This window comes from Cucurbita moschata, unplaced genomic scaffold (assembly GCF_002738365.1).
Source record: "Cucurbita moschata cultivar Rifu unplaced genomic scaffold, Cmos_1.0 Cmo_Scf00011, whole genome shotgun sequence".
In the NCBI taxonomy this organism is placed as follows: Eukaryota; Viridiplantae; Streptophyta; class Magnoliopsida; order Cucurbitales; family Cucurbitaceae; genus Cucurbita; species Cucurbita moschata.
Genome location: NW_019268527.1, coordinates 3,679,071 through 3,696,413, shown reverse-complemented (window position 1 = coordinate 3,696,413; position 17,343 = coordinate 3,679,071). Strand labels below are relative to the sequence as shown.

At 39.6% G+C, this 17,343-nt stretch overlaps 2 protein-coding genes and 1 long non-coding RNA gene across 4 annotated transcripts; 1 reads left to right on the top strand and 2 right to left on the bottom strand.

Annotated features, from left to right (window-relative positions):
- The first annotated feature begins 1,104 nt into the window (after nucleotides 1-1,104).
- Nucleotides 1,105-7,729, top strand: LOC111449377 (elongator complex protein 2). The gene is made up of 11 exons (XM_023089244.1): nucleotides 1,105-1,364; nucleotides 1,466-1,553; nucleotides 1,729-1,814; nucleotides 2,043-2,196; nucleotides 2,424-2,584; nucleotides 2,689-3,366; nucleotides 4,013-4,331; nucleotides 4,676-4,893; nucleotides 5,386-5,563; nucleotides 7,046-7,576; nucleotides 7,640-7,729. Exons 1-10 carry the CDS (start codon nucleotides 1,221-1,223, stop codon nucleotides 7,537-7,539), a joined length of 2,520 nt encoding a protein of 839 aa, XP_022945012.1. The 5' UTR covers nucleotides 1,105-1,220; the 3' UTR covers nucleotides 7,540-7,576; nucleotides 7,640-7,729.
- Nucleotides 7,730-9,936: 2,207 nt separating this feature from the next.
- Nucleotides 9,937-11,118, bottom strand: LOC111449380. Of its 2 annotated transcripts, XR_002711595.1 has the most exons (3): nucleotides 10,669-11,118; nucleotides 10,302-10,440; nucleotides 9,937-10,211 (listed from the first exon to the last, which is right to left on the bottom strand). It is a non-coding gene; the product is annotated as an uncharacterized LOC111449380 (long non-coding RNA). The 2 variants fall into 2 exon arrangements; XR_002711594.1 differs by having other exon boundaries at nucleotides 10,302-11,118.
- Nucleotides 11,119-11,577: 459 nt separating this feature from the next.
- Nucleotides 11,578-14,229, bottom strand: LOC111449378 (negative elongation factor A-like). Its single transcript, XM_023089245.1, has 2 exons — nucleotides 12,924-14,229; nucleotides 11,578-12,779 (listed from the first exon to the last, which is right to left on the bottom strand). Exons 1-2 carry the CDS (start codon nucleotides 14,141-14,143, stop codon nucleotides 11,870-11,872), a joined length of 2,130 nt encoding a protein of 709 aa, XP_022945013.1. The 5' UTR covers nucleotides 14,144-14,229; the 3' UTR covers nucleotides 11,578-11,869.
- Nucleotides 14,230-17,343: the final 3,114 nt, after the last annotated feature.

The following is a 17,343-nucleotide window of genomic DNA, read 5'->3' as shown; positions in this document are numbered from 1 at the left end:
TTATTACAACAATGGATCCACTTTAGATTCTCTCACAAATCAGACACCCAAAGCTTCTGTCCCCCTCTGCCCTTTAGATTCTCTCATAAACCACAGACCATAGTTGTGACAGCCATGGCATTGTCCCTAACTTGCTGATGCCCTGTCCAAGACATGTTTTTTAGGAAGGATCATACAAAGGTTTGAAACCCAAGTAGAGATCTGAAGAGTGAAGCTCGTTTTAGAAGGACGGTTGTTGTTTCGATTAGGTGCGTGCCCTTCGGATTTGAATGTCTTTTCACCGATAAGAAAAGACTGATTATGGTGCGTAACTATGTCTTTGACTGTGCAGATGGTGCAAAGTCGGTGTCGAGAAGTGAGTACTTGGAGAAATTATTAATGGGCAAGAATGTGTTGATGATATTTTTAAGATTTCACATTGGTTGAAGAGGGGAATGAAACATTCCTTAGAAGGGTGTGGAAACCTCTCTCTAACAGACGCGTTTTAAAACAGTGAGGGTGATGGTGATATGTAACGTGCCAAAGTGGACAATATTTGCTAGCGGTGGGCTTGGACTATTACGAATGGTATCAGAGACAAACACCTGACCGTATGCCAATGAATAAGTTGGCTCCCAAGAATGATGGACCGAAATCTCCCTCTTGAAACCTCTCACTAACGTTGCTCTACCCAAAATATAGGCCCAAAAAGAGCATAAACGAGGCCCATTTGGCCCATAACATAACGGGCCCACCGTTGGCTTGGTACAGCCCATATGAAAATTGCTCTAACCCAAAGCATAGGCCCAAAAGAGAATAAGCGAGGCCCATTTGGCCCATAATTAACATAACGGCCCAGCGTTGGTTTGGTATTAAAGCCCATAAGAAAATTGCTCTACCAAAACATAGGTCCAAAAAAGCCTAAGCGAGGCCCATTTGGCCCATAATTAACATAACGGGCCCAGCGTCGGCTTGGATTAAGCCCATAAGAAAATTGCTCTACGCAAAACATAGGCCCAAAAAAGCCTAAGGGAGGCCCATATGGCCCATAATTAACATAATGGGCCCAGCGTCGGCTTAGTATTAAGCCCATAAGTAAACCCGCTCTTCACACTGTACCGCCGAACTTCGTCCCGCCGCGGTCCCTGGTTGTTGCCTGAGAAAGGAAAGCTTTCAAACGCCCTGCTCTTCGGCCGCCATCTCGTCTTTCCCTTCCAGACGCGAGCTTTCTCGCGGAAAACATGGCTTCCGGCGGCGGTGAGGTTGAAGTCAAGGACGTGTTTATAGGAGCAGGCTGTAACAGAATAGTGAACAACGTTTCTTGGGGAGCCTGTGATTTGGTGGCTTTTGGCGCTCAAAACGCCGTCGCTATTTTCTGTCCCAAGGTGTATATCTTATTACTAGCCACTTCCTCTTTCAATTTTTCATAACTGGAAAGATTCTGAACTGTGCTTTCATTTTTGTTCTTAATTTTCGAAATTCACAGTCTGCACAAATATTGACGACTCTTCCCGGTCACAACGCGTCTGTAAACTGCACTCATTGGCTTCCAAGTAGCAAGTTTGCGTTCAGAGGTGAGTTGAAGTTTTTCCCATTGTCATCATGTTGAATCAATGTGTGTAAACGTTTAATTATCTCCCCAGGGATCATATATTTCTTTTAGCTTGCTTGCGAAACAAGACTAGCGTGTGAATCTGTGTTTGTTTCCCCCGTTTTTGAATTGTAATGTGCGTATCTTCTTGTCCTCAGCAAAGCATTTGAACTGTCATTATCTGCTTTCTGGTGATTCTGATGGTGTCATTCATTTATGGGAATTTTCGCTTCTGAACCAGAAGGTAATACCTTTTCTAAAGCTTCACTGAGTTCATTAATACTCATTTAAGTTCTAGGATGTTTGTTGAGTTTGTAATTTGACTTGCCGCGTGATTTCCTCATCAGTTGGATTTATTGGAGTAAGTATATGGAAGTGAAACGCTTATGCAATGTGGAAGTGTTCATAGGTGGATCGTTTTGATGTAATTGTATAAATCTCTAATGTTCTAATGTAACTTGTGTATGTATAGTGGAGAAATGTTTTACAACTACCAAAATCACACAAGAAAGGCGTCACATGTATTACTGCACATATAATTTCTGAAACCGCCGCAATTGTTGCGTCTTCTTCTTCAGATGGTTCAGTTTGTGTCTGGGAGGTTTCTTTTCCGTCTACCAATGAAGGTAGGAAAGTAAGTTTTATACAGTAATGTCTGTTTCTGCTACTGCAGGCTGTTATAGCTAACTAAAGATATTCCCCAGTAAATCAAACTGGCCTATGGGATCCTTCTTCCTTTTGAATTTTTACTTGATTTACGCAATGGATATATATCGTCTGAATATAAGTTTTCACATTGACGTGAAACATTGAAACCTTTCTAAAAGATATGTTCTCTGTCCAACCTTTTTAGGTGATTGTACATTGCTGTTGCTTGACACACTCTTGGTTGGTTCAAAATCTATGGTGGCACTTTCATTAGCAGAGTTGCCTGGAAATGCCAATCATATGGTCTTGGCAATGGGAGGTTTGGATAATAAGATTCATCTATATTGTGGGAAGAGAACTGGAGAGGTACCTAGTTAGTACAGTAAGAATTTTTATTCTATTTTCTTGTCACGAGCCATAAGCCATTTTGAGAGGCTTTTCTTTTTCTCCTTCAATGTATTTGTATGCAGTTTGTCAAGGCATGTGAGCTAAAAGGACACACGGATTGGATTAGAAGTCTGGACTTCTCTTTGCCCATGTGCAAAACTGGAGAAGAAAATAGCATTATGCTTGTAAGTTCATCTCAGGACAGAGGCATACGCATATGGAAGATGGTTCTTCATGGTTCTTTGGCCAACATGAATGGAGGATGCAAAAAAGAGGAAATAAGTTTAACATCTTATATACAAGGTCCTATATTTACTTCTGGACCATCAACTTACCAGGTATCATTAGAATCTCTTTTGATTGGACATGAGGATTGGGTATATTCGGTCCAATGGCAGCCTCCTTCAGCAGCAGAAACAGAAGGGGTTCCCTGCTATCAATCTGAAAGCATCTTATCTGCATCTATGGACAAGACAATGATGATTTGGAAACCTGAAAAGACTTCTGGGATCTGGATGAATGTGGTTACTGTTGGAGAGTTAAGTCATTCTGCTTTAGGGTTTTATGGTGGGCATTGGAGCCCTAACGGAGATTCAATTTTAGCACATGGTTATGGTGGGTCTTTTCATCTCTGGAGGGATGTTGGTATCAGTTCAGGTAACTGGAAACCTCAAAAGGTTCCCTCAGGACACTTTGCAGCTGTAATGGATATTTCATGGGCCAGATCTGGTGATTATTTTGTTTCAGTCAGTCATGACCAGGTGAGGTGCAACTAATTTATCTAATCTGCCTTGTCATAATTCATAGCGTCCTTGATCCTGAATGTGAAAATTTTACCAATCTGCTTTGTATACATGTGATGTGTCATATGAAATTGTAGCTTATCAACCTGTTTTTTTCATCTCGCTAGCTGAGAAATGATTGAGATTTTCTGGCTCTCACCAAAAAGTAAAATAGGGTAAATGCACTTATTTTATACATGGTTGAAACTTGTAAATTTTGTTTTAACTGTGTGCGAACTTGCGTCTGAATATCTGAGATTGGGAAAATTAGCGAAAAAGAGAATTTTAAAGTAGGGAGAGTTCTGAAAAGGGTATGAGCCCATGAGAACGAGGGGGAAAAGCTTAGCCTTTGGTGTGAACAATTGATGTATGGGACTCGTGATAAATAGCTGGTTAGGGAAAAATCTTGGTTCCGAGGGAATATTTAGTAGTTAGATTATGAGTGCAACCATACTTTTTGGCTAGTCTATAGTTGGCTGAATAGGAGAGGCAAGGAGCTCCTCCCTTAGCTATGTACGTCGTATGAATATATTAATGAATCCTCTTAGAATGAAATAATTTTTAATGGACTTACCATTTCAGATCTGTTACTTAATGTGATGTATATTGATGTCAATGTTTGCAGACAACTCGGATTTTTTCTCCCTGGAAAAATGTAAATTCTCTTGAAGAAGGTTCTTGGCATGAAATAGCTCGACCTCAAGTCCATGGGCATGATATTAATTGTGTCACCTTAATTCAAGGAAAGGGGAACCATCGCTTTGTCAGTGGAGCAGAAGAGAAAGTTGCTAGAGTCTTTGAAGCTCCATTATCTTTTCTAAAGACATTGAGTCATGCCACACTGCAGAATTTTGTGGCCACGGAAGATCATCTTGTGGATGTTCAGATTTTGGGCGCTAATATGTCGGCTCTTGGGCTCTCACAGAAACCTATTTATGTTCACTGTGAGTCTTTCTTCAATCACCCCCCCACGCTAGATTGTGTTCATTCTGGATAATTATGATGTAAAAGTATTTTTCAATATCTTCGAATCTACATGATTATGGAAGCTGCAAGAATTTTTAGCCTAATACCATTTACCATTAGAGTAAGAAATTTAAGCTTGAGGCTCTTTACCTTCAATGCTTCATTTGTTCACAGAGATCATTCGGAATGTAGAACCATTGCTTGATGGTGAAATTTTCTATTATATTATCCTACAAAATTAACTATGGAGAAACAATGGGGCAAGGGTGGATGCACTTAAGTACAATTGAAATGTTCTAATCAGTCAGTCATCTTTGTGCAGCTGCTAATAAGACTCCGGACAGGAGTGGAAATGAAGGTCTTGACACCCTTGAAACCATTCCCGATGCAGTTCCTGTTGTTCTGACTGAACCTCCCATTGAAGATCAACTAGCATGGCATACACTTTGGCCAGAGTCGCACAAACTTTATGGTCATGGAAATGAGCTATTTTCTCTTTGTTGTGATCACAAGGGGAAGCTTGTTGCTTCATCCTGTAAGGTATAATCTATCTGTTCGTTTATTTTTTTATTTTTAGAAAATATCTATTCATTTCTATTTAAATGTTACCCGAAAAATGATGTCTTTCGTTTCTAATCTTGCATGAACAAAAGACAATAGTTTTATAGATGTTGTATCTAGTCATATTGTTGCTTTGCCTATTTATTTTCTTTTATTTGAGAGAATGTTTTATTACTAAATGCATATAAAGTTCTTACAATTCAAATCGATTCACTATTTGACTAAGAATGTAGTGGCTTGTTAGCATGATTAAAAGTTTAATGTTCATTACAGCTAGTGAAAACTTAGTCCAAGAAGAGTGGTGATTTGAGGTTTTTAATTATGATTATGCTATTGAAGAGGGAAATTGTGGAGCCTATAATATTCACATGCAAAGGACACACTGCTTTGGGAAGAAATTGATTTGCTGCTTTGATAATCATAAGAGTTACGTGTAGTTTATACTTACTTGAAACTTTATAAAATGAACAGGCACAAACTGCATCAGTAGCAGAAATATGGCTTTGGGAAGTTGGTTCGTGGAAGGCAGTTGGTCGTCTGCAATCGCACAGCTTAACAATAACACAAATGGAGTTTTCCCGTGATGACAGCATGCTGTTGGCAGTCTCAAGGGATCGCCAGTTTTCTGTTTTTAAAATCCAGAGAACAGGTACCTCTGACCTACTTACAACATGTAAAGATCTATACTCTTTTTGTTAACGTTGCAAATCTCTGATCTTGAGAATGACTGTCTTGAAGCAAATAACAGTTTCTTTCGGTCTGAGATAATTGCATAGACATTTTGACTATGGGAGACGAGTAAGCTAGCCCTCTATGGTTTAATGCTCTAAGATACCCCCTCACACTCTGAAATGATTTGATCCGTCACTCTCTGTAACGGCCCAAGCCCACCGCTAGTGGATATTGCCCTCTTTGGGCTTTCCCTTTCGGGCTTTCCCTTTCGGGCTTCCCCTCAAGGTTTTTAAAACACACCTATGCTAGGGGGAGGTTTCCACGCCCTTATAAAGAAGGCTTCGTTCTCCTCCCCAACCTATGTGGGATCTCAAAATCCACCCCCTTCAGGGCCCCGCGTTCTCGCTGGCACTCGTTCCCTTCTTCAATCGATGTAGGACTTCACAATCCACTCCTTTTGGGGCCTAGCGTCCTTGTTGGCATACCGCCTCGTGTCTACCCCCTTCAAGGCTCAGTCTCTCGCTGGCACATCGCCCGGTCTCTGGTTTTGATACCCTCTGTTATGGCTCAAACCCACCACCACCTCGTGTCTACCCCCTTCAAGGCTCAGTCTCTCGCTGGCACATCGCTCAGTCTCTGGCTTTGACATCATCTGTTATGGCTCAAACCCACCACTAGCATATATTGTCCTCTTTGGGCTTCCCCTCAAAGTTTTGAAAACGCGTCTCCGGAGATTAAAACACCCTTATAAAGATGGCTTTGTTCTCCTCCCCAACTGATGTGGGATCTCAAACTCTGTCTAGGAAACTAATAGTATTTTAGATAAGGACAGGAATACGAGGATGAAAATCCCTATTAGCCAAAGGGATTTACTATCACTTGGTGTGAATAAGTGCATATTTTAGTTACCAAATAATTGGGCTGCAGGAACATCTGACCAAACCAGGAAAACACATCCAAGGGATAGAGCATCTGAAAATCCTTCAGCTCTTCTCCAACCTAGGCTTCCTAAATAGGGTAAAAATGGCACCAATCCGAGTGCGTTGGCTCCTCCCTTCATAAAGATGGTATCATAAAATTTACCACACCCTTCCGACTTCCACCTTTTAGAACCCAATCTATGGTTCATAGAAACTCCTTCCATCTTATAAACCCATAATTACTAATGGGAAAAACCATCTGGTTTTGGGTGCAAATTTTCTGTCACTCCGTAGGAAAAATCCCTCTAATCTGAGGGTTTCCTCAAGTTAGCTCCCTCCTCCCTCAAATGGAGGATCCCTTTAATTTAGTCGTGTGATTATGTGGGATCCGATGTAATAGGAAATGTATTTTCCCCGGAAATTTGTCTGTGCACTCCATGATAACTTTAATTTGTTATGACTATTGGCTGTGAATATTATTTCTCTCAAACAACACAGTATTTTGTTTTTTAATATAATTATATGGTGAATCCGTTCAGGCTCTGACGAAATCCACCATGAGCTTATATCAAGGCAGGAGGCACACAGAAGAATCATATGGTCATGTTCTTGGAATCCATTTGGTCATGAGTTCGCAACAGGCTCTAGGGATAAGACTGTGAAGTTATGGACTGCGACACCTGATTATTCTTCAGTGAAGCAACTAGCAACTTTGTCACAGTTCAAATCTAGCGTCACCGCCTTATCGTGGGTCGGTCTTGATCCTGAGAGCAATGGACTCCTTGCAGTTGGAATGGAAAATGGCCTCCTTGAGCTGTGGAGTTTATCTATCAAAAGAACCGAAGGAGTTAGCTCAAATGTGGTTGCTTCAGTCGTAAAACGTCTCGATCCATTTGTGTGCCACGTTTCCTCGGTCAACCGTTTGTCATGGAGGGAACCAGAGGAGGAGATCGAAGAGTGCAGGAAGCTGCAGCTTGCTTCCTGTGGAGCTGACCACTGTGTTAGAGTGTTTGAGGTAAAAGTTTCTGTATGAAAATGGATGTATTTTTGTATTATAGGATGAAATATTGCTTGTTTCTGTACATTATGGTCCCTTTCAATTTTGCCCCCGACAGAAAGTAGCTCTTTCAGAACTCATTTCATAAGCTCAAATATACTTCTTTTTTCACGGTTGTATTTTTGGCTATTGATCCATATATTTACTTCCATTTCTGAACTTTTTTTTTTTTTTGGAGGAAATAATTATCATTCAATCACTTCACTTCTAACAAGTATCGTTGTCATGCTCCATGATATGTCATTTCCGTTACTTGAAATAAAAAGGGTTTTGAAAATATGTGTAAAGAAATGTATTCACGAGCAACCTCTATCGCTACTCGAGTTAAATATGCATGCATACACAACAAAATTGTATAGCAAATCAAGGGACTTAAAATTATTCAAATTTGGATCAATTCCTTAAAGTAGTTCGTCTAACTTGGGTTAGGGGTGAAAGACTAATCGAACCGTCTAGTAGCTGGTTCCCTTCAAAGTTTTCCTCAGGATAGCTGGAGCTCGCGAGCGAGTTTTATCAGGTAAAGCCAAATGATTAGAGGCATCGTGGATGCAATGTCCTCGATCTATTCTCAAACTTATAGGTAGGACGACATGGCTGCTTTGTTGAGCCATGTCACAGAATCGAGAGGTCCATGTGTCATTTTTTGTAAGCAAAATTGGCAATGCGAGATGAATTGAAAGCCAGTTACGGTGCCTAACTACGCGTTAACCTAGTTCCCACAAAGGGTGTTGGTTGATTAAGACAGCAAGATGGTGGTCATGGAAGTCGAAATCTACTGAGGTGTAACAACTCACCTGTTGAATCAACAAGCCACAAAAATGGATGATACTGAAGCATCCGAACTATACTCGGTCGTCAAGGCAAGTGCTAGGTCCTGGGCGGAACGGCCATTGGTGCAGATCTCGATGGTCGTAGCAAATATTCAAATGAGAACTTTGAAGGCCGATGAGGGGAAAGGTTCCATGTGAACGACACTTGCACGTGGGTTAGTTGATCCTAAGAGATGGGGGAAGCTCATCTAATAGCGCAATAACGCGAGCTTTGAAAGAGAATCGAATTAAAATTCTTAAACCGGGATGTGGCGACTGACCACAACGTTAGGGAGTCCAGAGACATCGGCGGAAGCCTCGGAAAGAGCTATCTTTTCTATTTAACAGTCTGCCCACCCTAAAAACAGCTCAGCTGGAGGTAGGGTCCAGCGGTTAGAAGAGTACCGCATGTTGCGTGCTGTCCGGTGTGCCCCTGACGACCCTTAACAATCTGGAGGACCGAGTGCCTACCACACCCGGTCATACTCATAATCCCATCAAGTCTCCAAGGAGAACAACCTCTAGTCGATGGAATAATGTAGGCAAGGGAAGTCGGAAAAATGGATCCATAACCTCGAGAAAATGATTGGCTTTGAGGGCTGGGCACGAGGGTCCCAGTCCCAAAATCGCCAGCTGTTGGTAGATTGCTCGAGCTGCTCCCGCGACGAGAGCGGGTCACTGTGTGCTAGCCGGGGGAGGGACTAGGAACGGCTCCTTCAGGGGCCTTCCCCAGGCATCGAACAATCAACTCAGAACTGATACAGACAAAGAGAAAGCCCAAATAGGACAATATCTGCTAGTTATGGGCTTGGGCCATTATAAACGTATCAGAGCCAGACATCGAGCGGTGTGCCAGCAAGAACACGGCCCCCAAAGAGGGTGGATTGTGAGATCTCACATCAGTTAGAGAGAGAAACGAAGCATTCCTTATAAGGTGTGGGAACCTCTCCCTAGCAGACACGTTTTAAAAACGTTGAGATGAACCCCGAAAGAAAAAACCCAAAGAGGACAATATCTGCCAGTGATGAGCTTGGATCGTTACAGCATAACTACAATAAAGATAAATACTTAAAATCAATCGAAACTAAAAATTCAAAACGCAACCAAATTGAGTTGGAAGCATGATGCACAAAATAATTCACAACTTTGTAAGCCTCTAAGAATCAAGGATTAAAATATTCATTTCAATATCGATATCAAAATTTCAATTTTATTGATATATTGATAAAATATCATTTTCAACATATATATTTTCATAAATCAAAAAATTTAATAAAAATCACTTAAATTAATAATTACATTTACCGATAAGGGTGTGATTCAAACCTCAAATTCCTTAGTCGAGAGAGCATATCTTAACGAATCCAGTTATGCTTCGGCGAACCTTCAAACTAAGTTATAAATAATATTTTCTTTCATGTTTTATGAGAATTTAAAAAAGACATCATAAATATCATTTAATCTTCGATATATCGATATACCGAACGATATTTTCATCCTAACCAAACATTCGTTCGCACGCTATTTCTAAACCTTGGCAACAAGTGGCTATAGTCGGGACGAATGATCTAAGCATGTGTTTGATTAATTCAAGTTCGACCTTTGTATCAATGAATAGCCATAATGAAATGCAAATGCAAGAGTCTTTACCAGCCGCCAAAGGAGCATTTTCCAACGAGGTTGGCTTGGCCAATCGCAAAGAAGAAACCAAGTCCTCCAAGAATTGATAGACCAACCAATGATGATCGGTGCTTTAAATGAGTCTAACATTGAGGCAAAGTCATGTCTGCGCACACATTAATTAATTCCCCTTTGAATAATGCTTTTCCTGCGTGGATCCTGCATTGCAAACATTGAATATTATATCATCAGAGATAAGGACTGAAAGGGAAGGGACCCCTTACATTTCAAAAGTCAGATTTATATCACCATTCATCATTGGTGGCTTTGAGTTCAAATTTCATCATATGCATCTGAGTTGAAATTCGATTAGGCCCTTGATCGAGTTTGAGCATCGTTTCACCGATTAGCTGAAATCCGAGTCATAAATCCTGCAAACTGTCTCCATCTGCAAAAACAAAAAACAAACCTCGTACATAATGTAAGAAAAGTTTCACAAAAAACTAAACCTGACATTTGTATATATTATATGACAATCCGGAAAGGAATCCAAGCACTGAAACAGCAGATAATCACATGAAATTTATAGTATGCAACAACAGATAGCACATGAATGATTAGGATTTCAAGATGAGAATAGTTTTAAAGATGTAGTTGATGCCTGTCAAATTCTCACCTGAGTACCTGATAATCTCAGTAAAAGCAAAGGGCTTCAGTCCAAGAATAATTTCAAACAAGATCTTGACCAAAAAATCAAGTTTCATTGGATTCTGATGTCATTTTAATGAAAACAAAAAAGAACAAAGAGCAATAGCTATGAGATGTATCAAGTAAGAATATGTGAATTAATTGGATACCATACTTTACAGCTTGCGAGTGCCAACAGGTGCCTGACACAGTGTCTGAAGAAGGAAAGAACTGGTTTGGGAAGGAAGTTGAACAGCTTTCGGAGAACATAAAAAGCAGCTTCCCACCAACTTTACCACAAAAGCATGGAAAATATCGATGGGAACAAGCCGGTAGTAAACACCCTTCTAAACAGGATTATACATCAGCCTAATGAACATGAACCAAAGCCGATACGAAGGATTCATGCAACTCAGCTGGACGCATACCTCTCTAAAAAGAAAATGTAACAGTGAATCAAAGCCGATACGAAGGATTCATGCAACTCAGCTGGACGCATACCTCTCTAAAAAGAAAATGTAACAGTTTAAGCTCACCGCTATCAGATATTGTCCTCTTTGAGCTTACCCTTCTCCCCTTCGAGAGGGGATCTCACAGAAAACCTCCAATTTTAACTTGTTCCACCCTCAGTAAAGCAGATGCAAAACTATCGGCAACAATGAATCTATGAACACAAACAGAGTATAATAAAAGTTTTCAGACAGAAGAAATGTCGAGGTGAAGGGACTATCTGCCAGGAAAGGATCAACTTTTGTTGAAGCTAACTGATGGATGCTATGAGCAATTGAGTGGCAGAAAGAGCCTTTACATAGCGAAATACTTGTACAGCAATTAGAAATTAAACAAAACAACCATATATGATATCAGCAGAAATTGTAAAGGCAAGGAGAACAGGAGATTTATGCAAAAACTTGCTAATTCTATAACACATATTGACTGCACAAACACACGATGTTTAAGTTCAGAACTTTTACAGTATAACTATAATCTCCAGACCACTTTTTCATTCTCTATGACAATAAACAAATAATATGGCACACGAACCAAAAGACAACAACAATTACTTATTAAATCTACCTCAGATACATGCACAAACCAATAGATACCAATCACAAGACAGACAATAAAATATAAATTTGTAAACAAAACCAAATACTTTATTCCAAAATTGTTTCTTCTTTCTGAACAGGCTATAATGGTTGAGAAGTTCTCATCTGCTGCTTCATGTTGTCAGTGGGAAGCTGAGCAGAATTTTCAGGCAGCATTACAGCAGGTGCGGGCATGGCTTGGTACTGAGAAGGTGGTGCTAGAGGCTGAGTATAATATATCTGGGAATGAGCAGGCTCTGGAAATTCGTAGGCATAGTTTGCAGGAGCAGATGTAGGTGTGACCGATTGGGATGGATGCTGAATATGAGAGTAACCCTGGTTGTAGCCAACGTATTGTTGTTGATGCTGACTTGTGGGAACCTGAACTAAAGATTGAGCAGGTGTAGTTGTCTGTTTGTACGCATTGGCAACCACTTCGGTTTTCGCAATAGGAGCATTCCTCATGGGGTTGAAAGCTGCAGTTGTAACCCGAGTTGGATTGGTAGGGGTTTGGGGCTGGCCAGGAGGAATAGCTGCAACAGCCTCGCTCATGGTAGATTGCTGTACAGGCAAATTGCCATAAGCTTGGGCCTGTCTAGCAGGCAGGTAGTAGACAGGATATTGGTGCTCCATCCGATGGGGAAGATGGGGGTGCTGAGGAGAATATACAGGGAAAAATGCTGGCATGGGCATTGCGCCAGATGGGTGCTGCTGGATGTAGTGAGCGCCCGCATGTATGAATTGCTGTGGTTGAGGTGGGTGTTGTTGCTGTTGCTGAAGTTGTTGCTGAAGTTGTTGCTGAAGTTGATGCTGATCATAATGAGATTGTAACACATACCCTGCTTCTTGGACCTGTTGTGGAATATGAACCCGAGTGTTCTGTTCAGAAATATTGGCTTTTGGATCTGCGGGACTACCAGGAATCCTAACGGCAGAAGAGGGGATTTGATGAACTTGTTCTTGATACATCACAGGTACTGAGCGAGACATCGGATTGTTTATACTACTATCACTGAAGAACCAAAACGTGACAGAAAATGCACCGAATCAGACTAACAATCAATAACTCCTCCAGAATTAGTAATACCAAAATGATAACAAAAGTAAGGCAGAATTAGTAATACCAAAATGATCAAGAAAATCATTCAATTGGTACCTTGACATTGAGTCCGGGGAAGGTATATCAACAAGTCCACTTGATTTCTGCTGCAATTGGGGGATAAGGGATTGTGGTTGAGGTGGCAGTGGTTTCCGGTAACCAACTGGCACCCCGTGGTCCGATCTCTCGTCATCGGAGATCGCCCGATTCGAATATTCTCCTACACCAACTCCAACAGCTGCGCTCACAGGAATTGCAGAGCCTGCCGCCGTAGCCACAATAGTTGTAGGCAAAGGAGGCGGCGAAGAGAGTACTGCGAAAACTTCCTCTTGCTGCTTTTGCCCAACACCACCAACACTCATCTGCGAAAATTGCTCCTCAATTCCCACCTTCTGATCTTGGACTCGGACTGCACCAACACCACCGCCACCGCTATTGCCGGTATCCTCCAAATGAACTCGAATCGGCGGCAAATTCGCCAAAGAAGGCGAAGACGAGGTGGAACCAAAAGACGAAGTTGTCTCGATCATCGGCGAATCAGGAACAGAATGAACATCCTGTTTTCCACCCTTGCCATTTCCAAACGAACCAGGCTGAGAACCCTCCGCCTCTCTTGTACCCGAATCGAGGTTGTTAACACCAACATCATCATCAAGCCCTAACAAGCAATTGACCGATGCAGTGTCCGAAAAACCTCGATTAAGCAAACCGGCACCATTCAAAGCATTCAAAAACCAGTCATCAGAGCTAGTAGAGCTCTCAAGAATTGGGCCAATTGACTGAGAAACATCCGGCTGAATCGGGAACAAAAACAACCTAAGTCGCGAGGGTTTTGCGGCAGAATTGGAAGAATTACTCGCCGTCCGATCATACTCATCAATCATATTCTCCAAATCCTCATCAGTGGTAACAGAAATCAGAGAATCCAAATCCTCATTCGGAAGCTGATATTTCAAGGTAAACGGCCTACCATTGAGAAGCGTCTTCGACAAACGAGCAGTCAGGTCAGATAAAGAGGTATGACGGTCGACAACCACGATCCGTGTCTCACCAGAAACATAACACAGAGTCTTATCGTGAGGACGAGGAACTATATGGCCGCCATAGCTGCACATAAAGCGAAGCCGACTGGCGAGTGCGGCGGGGGCGAGAGGCTCATCCCACGTATCAGCGTTGCGAGACCTCGGAGAGGAGTCCACCGACTCCGGATAGTTCAGATGAGGCGCTACCGCCGACGGAAGCGGCTGAGTTGGCGGTGGAGGCAGCGGTTCCGTCATGGCGAGCGGCGGAGTTGGAATTTTGGAGCACAATGCTAAGAAGAGAGAATGGGAAACCCAAGCTTTTGGTCTTCCTTAAAGAACACGGAGGACAGTAATTAAAAATAATAATAAATAAATAAAATAATCATTTAACGCATTTTCCTGAAAATCCGATTGTGGTACAATTAAAATATCGAACAAATTAGGGAAAAAAAGGTAAATATAGCTAAAATCAAGGGCTGGTTTGGGAGTTACAGTTCTAATATTTTCCACAATTATTTGGGCACTTAGTGCAATTCCTTATAAATGTAGGGACCAATTATGCAAATATTTGAGCAAAGTTTTTTTTTTTTTTTTTTACGGTGGTAAAAATAACTAAATAAACCGGGTCGGGTCGGGTCGGGTCGAAGTGGGATGACAGCTAAGCACACTGATTGGTTCCAGTTGGGGTTGCATGGGATGGTGTGTGGGCTGTAGCTGTTTGCTGAATCATCATTTTTTTTATTTATTTTCTGAATTTTTGCTTTTATTTTCCTTTTTAAATATATTATTTCTTTATTTCTCTTTATATTTTTTTCCACAATAAATTCCACGTGGAAATGGTTGATTGGGATAAATGTATTTTCTTCCCTTAATTTCTTTTTATTTCTCGAAAATACAAACTTTTAGGTCGATAATTTCTCGCTCTAATTCTTTAAGACGGCTACAGATTGATGCTACGTCCGTTACTTTGATGCCTAAGAACAACGGTCCATAAGGGTTTACGAATTTTAAGATAATGTTAGGAATTAGCTCGTGATTCTCAAATAGAGAAGAGGTACATGAATGAAACGAGACTACTTCAATTGAGAGGGATCTCGGCAACTACTTATTTACCAACTATGTGTCTCTCATTTTTTGGTAGCTCAATCATAAAAACTTTAAAATTAAGCGTAATTTTATATTAAATAATCTCGTATAAATTTTTTATATATAAAGTTTAAATTAATTAAAATAATAATTTAGCTCCAATTCAATTAATTAATATATTTTATTTATAAGGTATTTCGTTATGAATTTTAATTATATAACTCCCTTGGCGGAAATTCCAATAAAATAAAAACCAAACGCAGTCTCGGCCGCAATCTGGTGGCGCCGGAATCTTCAAATTAAAATATTAAATTAAAGGACGAAACGAATAAAAGCATAAACCCACACGCAGCACATGAGCATGAATCCACGCGCCGATATTGGTCACACGTTTTTTCCAAAACTCCCATCACAAGCGCGTATAGAAAGATAGCGCGTGGATTCCATAATGCTGTGTTTTGCCAACTGCCAAGCCAATGTTACATTACTTAATTAAGCCTTTTTCTTTTTGCCACTTTATTTAGAAAACTGTAAAAATGGAGATTCTGGCGAAGAATGGAATCAGGTGGTTTCTGGTGTACGATCTTTTCGGTGTGACTGACCTGGCCTTGCGCCACGTCATACCTTGGAATTTCAAATCTGCCACCGGCTAGTCAAAGGTACTCAAATGATTCCCGAACCAACATAGACTACCTAACCCAAATTAAAACTAAGAGTTGGGTCGAGTTAAATTTCTTTCGATGTGGGTTGGGTTCAAATTTTCAAAAATTGAAACTTTGAGTTGGTTTAGTGGTTGACATTTTTTGGTCGGGTCAACTCAACCAACCCAGGATTCCAGTCCATCTCTATGCTACTCTACCCTAAGAGTTTGTAACGTTAGTGATACGTTATGACTTGTGCATATTTGATATTAATAATAATTTAAAAAAAAAAAAAAAAAAAAAAAAAAAAAACTCAACAACCAGGTTTCAGTTGAGTTGGGTCGTGAGCTATTACTCGGGTCACCAACCCAACCAACCCGAAATTTTGGTTGTTCCAAAAGATTTTTCAAACCCAACATACCTACACCCTATAACTACCTAATTTTTACCTAAATTCTTTCTAATTATTTTAATGGTAGTGTTTTTTTTTTCCTCAATATTTTAAAATTTTGTCTAATAATTTTTTAAAATTATTATCATATATATATATATATATATATATATATATATATATATATATATATATATATTAACATACAAAAAAATACAATTAATTAAGTAAAGCTACTCCAAATTTGAAATGCCTTTTAAAATAATTAATACCAAACATTAGAAATTGTATTTTTTTAAAATAAAAAATTAGTATTCAATGAGATTAATAAAATAATATTAAAAAAATCATCACCAAATACAATCAAATAATTCACTTATTTTATTTCAAAAAAAATATTTAATTAAATTATAAACTTATGTCATTCACGTAGAATTAGACTAAAATTAAAAATTTCAAAACCTAATTTTTATAATTTTTAATTTTTAATTTGAATAAAATTTAATTTCTTATTTAATAAAATAATTAGTTAAGATAATGTAAAAAAGTCCTCCTTTTAAGTGGGGCCCACTGCGAATTATTCTGCTTAAACATAATTATTTTAATTAAATACACCATTTAAAATTGCTCAAAATTATTTTAGAGAAAGAAAATAAAAATTAATAATAAATTTGCTAAAAAAATTGTATTTTAGAAAAAAATAAATAAATAAGAGAAGAAATATTCTTCACGACAGGGTGGAATGGAAGCTTGGGGCATTTTTTGAATCATAACGGTCAAAATTTGGCACCTTTTTGTTTTTGTATTTTAGTTTTTAAAATTTAACTTTTTTTTTTTAAGTTATTTTTAAGTTTGGGTATTTAGGTGGCAATCGTGTCGATGGGAAATGTGACTGTGTCTTTAATCTTATATTAGACGACGAATGAACGAATATTCGGTAGAAATGACCCAAAAAGTGAATAGTATTAAAATGAGAAAGATACGTATGATATGATGATTAAAAATGTTTAAAAGGATCGATAGTTATCTGAAACAGCTCAAGTCAAGCTCACCGCTAGCGAGCGGAGTGCCAGTGAGGACGCTGGCTCCAAAGTAGGTGAATTGTGAAATCCCACATTGGTTGGAGATGGGAACAAAACATTCTTTATAAAGATGTGGAAACATGTTTCCTAATGTGTTTTAAAAAACATGAGGTTGATGACGTAACGGACAAAAACAGACAATATCAAATATATTGAAACGACAAGTATTAGTATGTGGCGATGGTATTCAGTCTTGAAAACGCTTTATTATAAGTAGGTCGTGTCGGGTCATCGAGTGTTGAATTTGGATTTCAA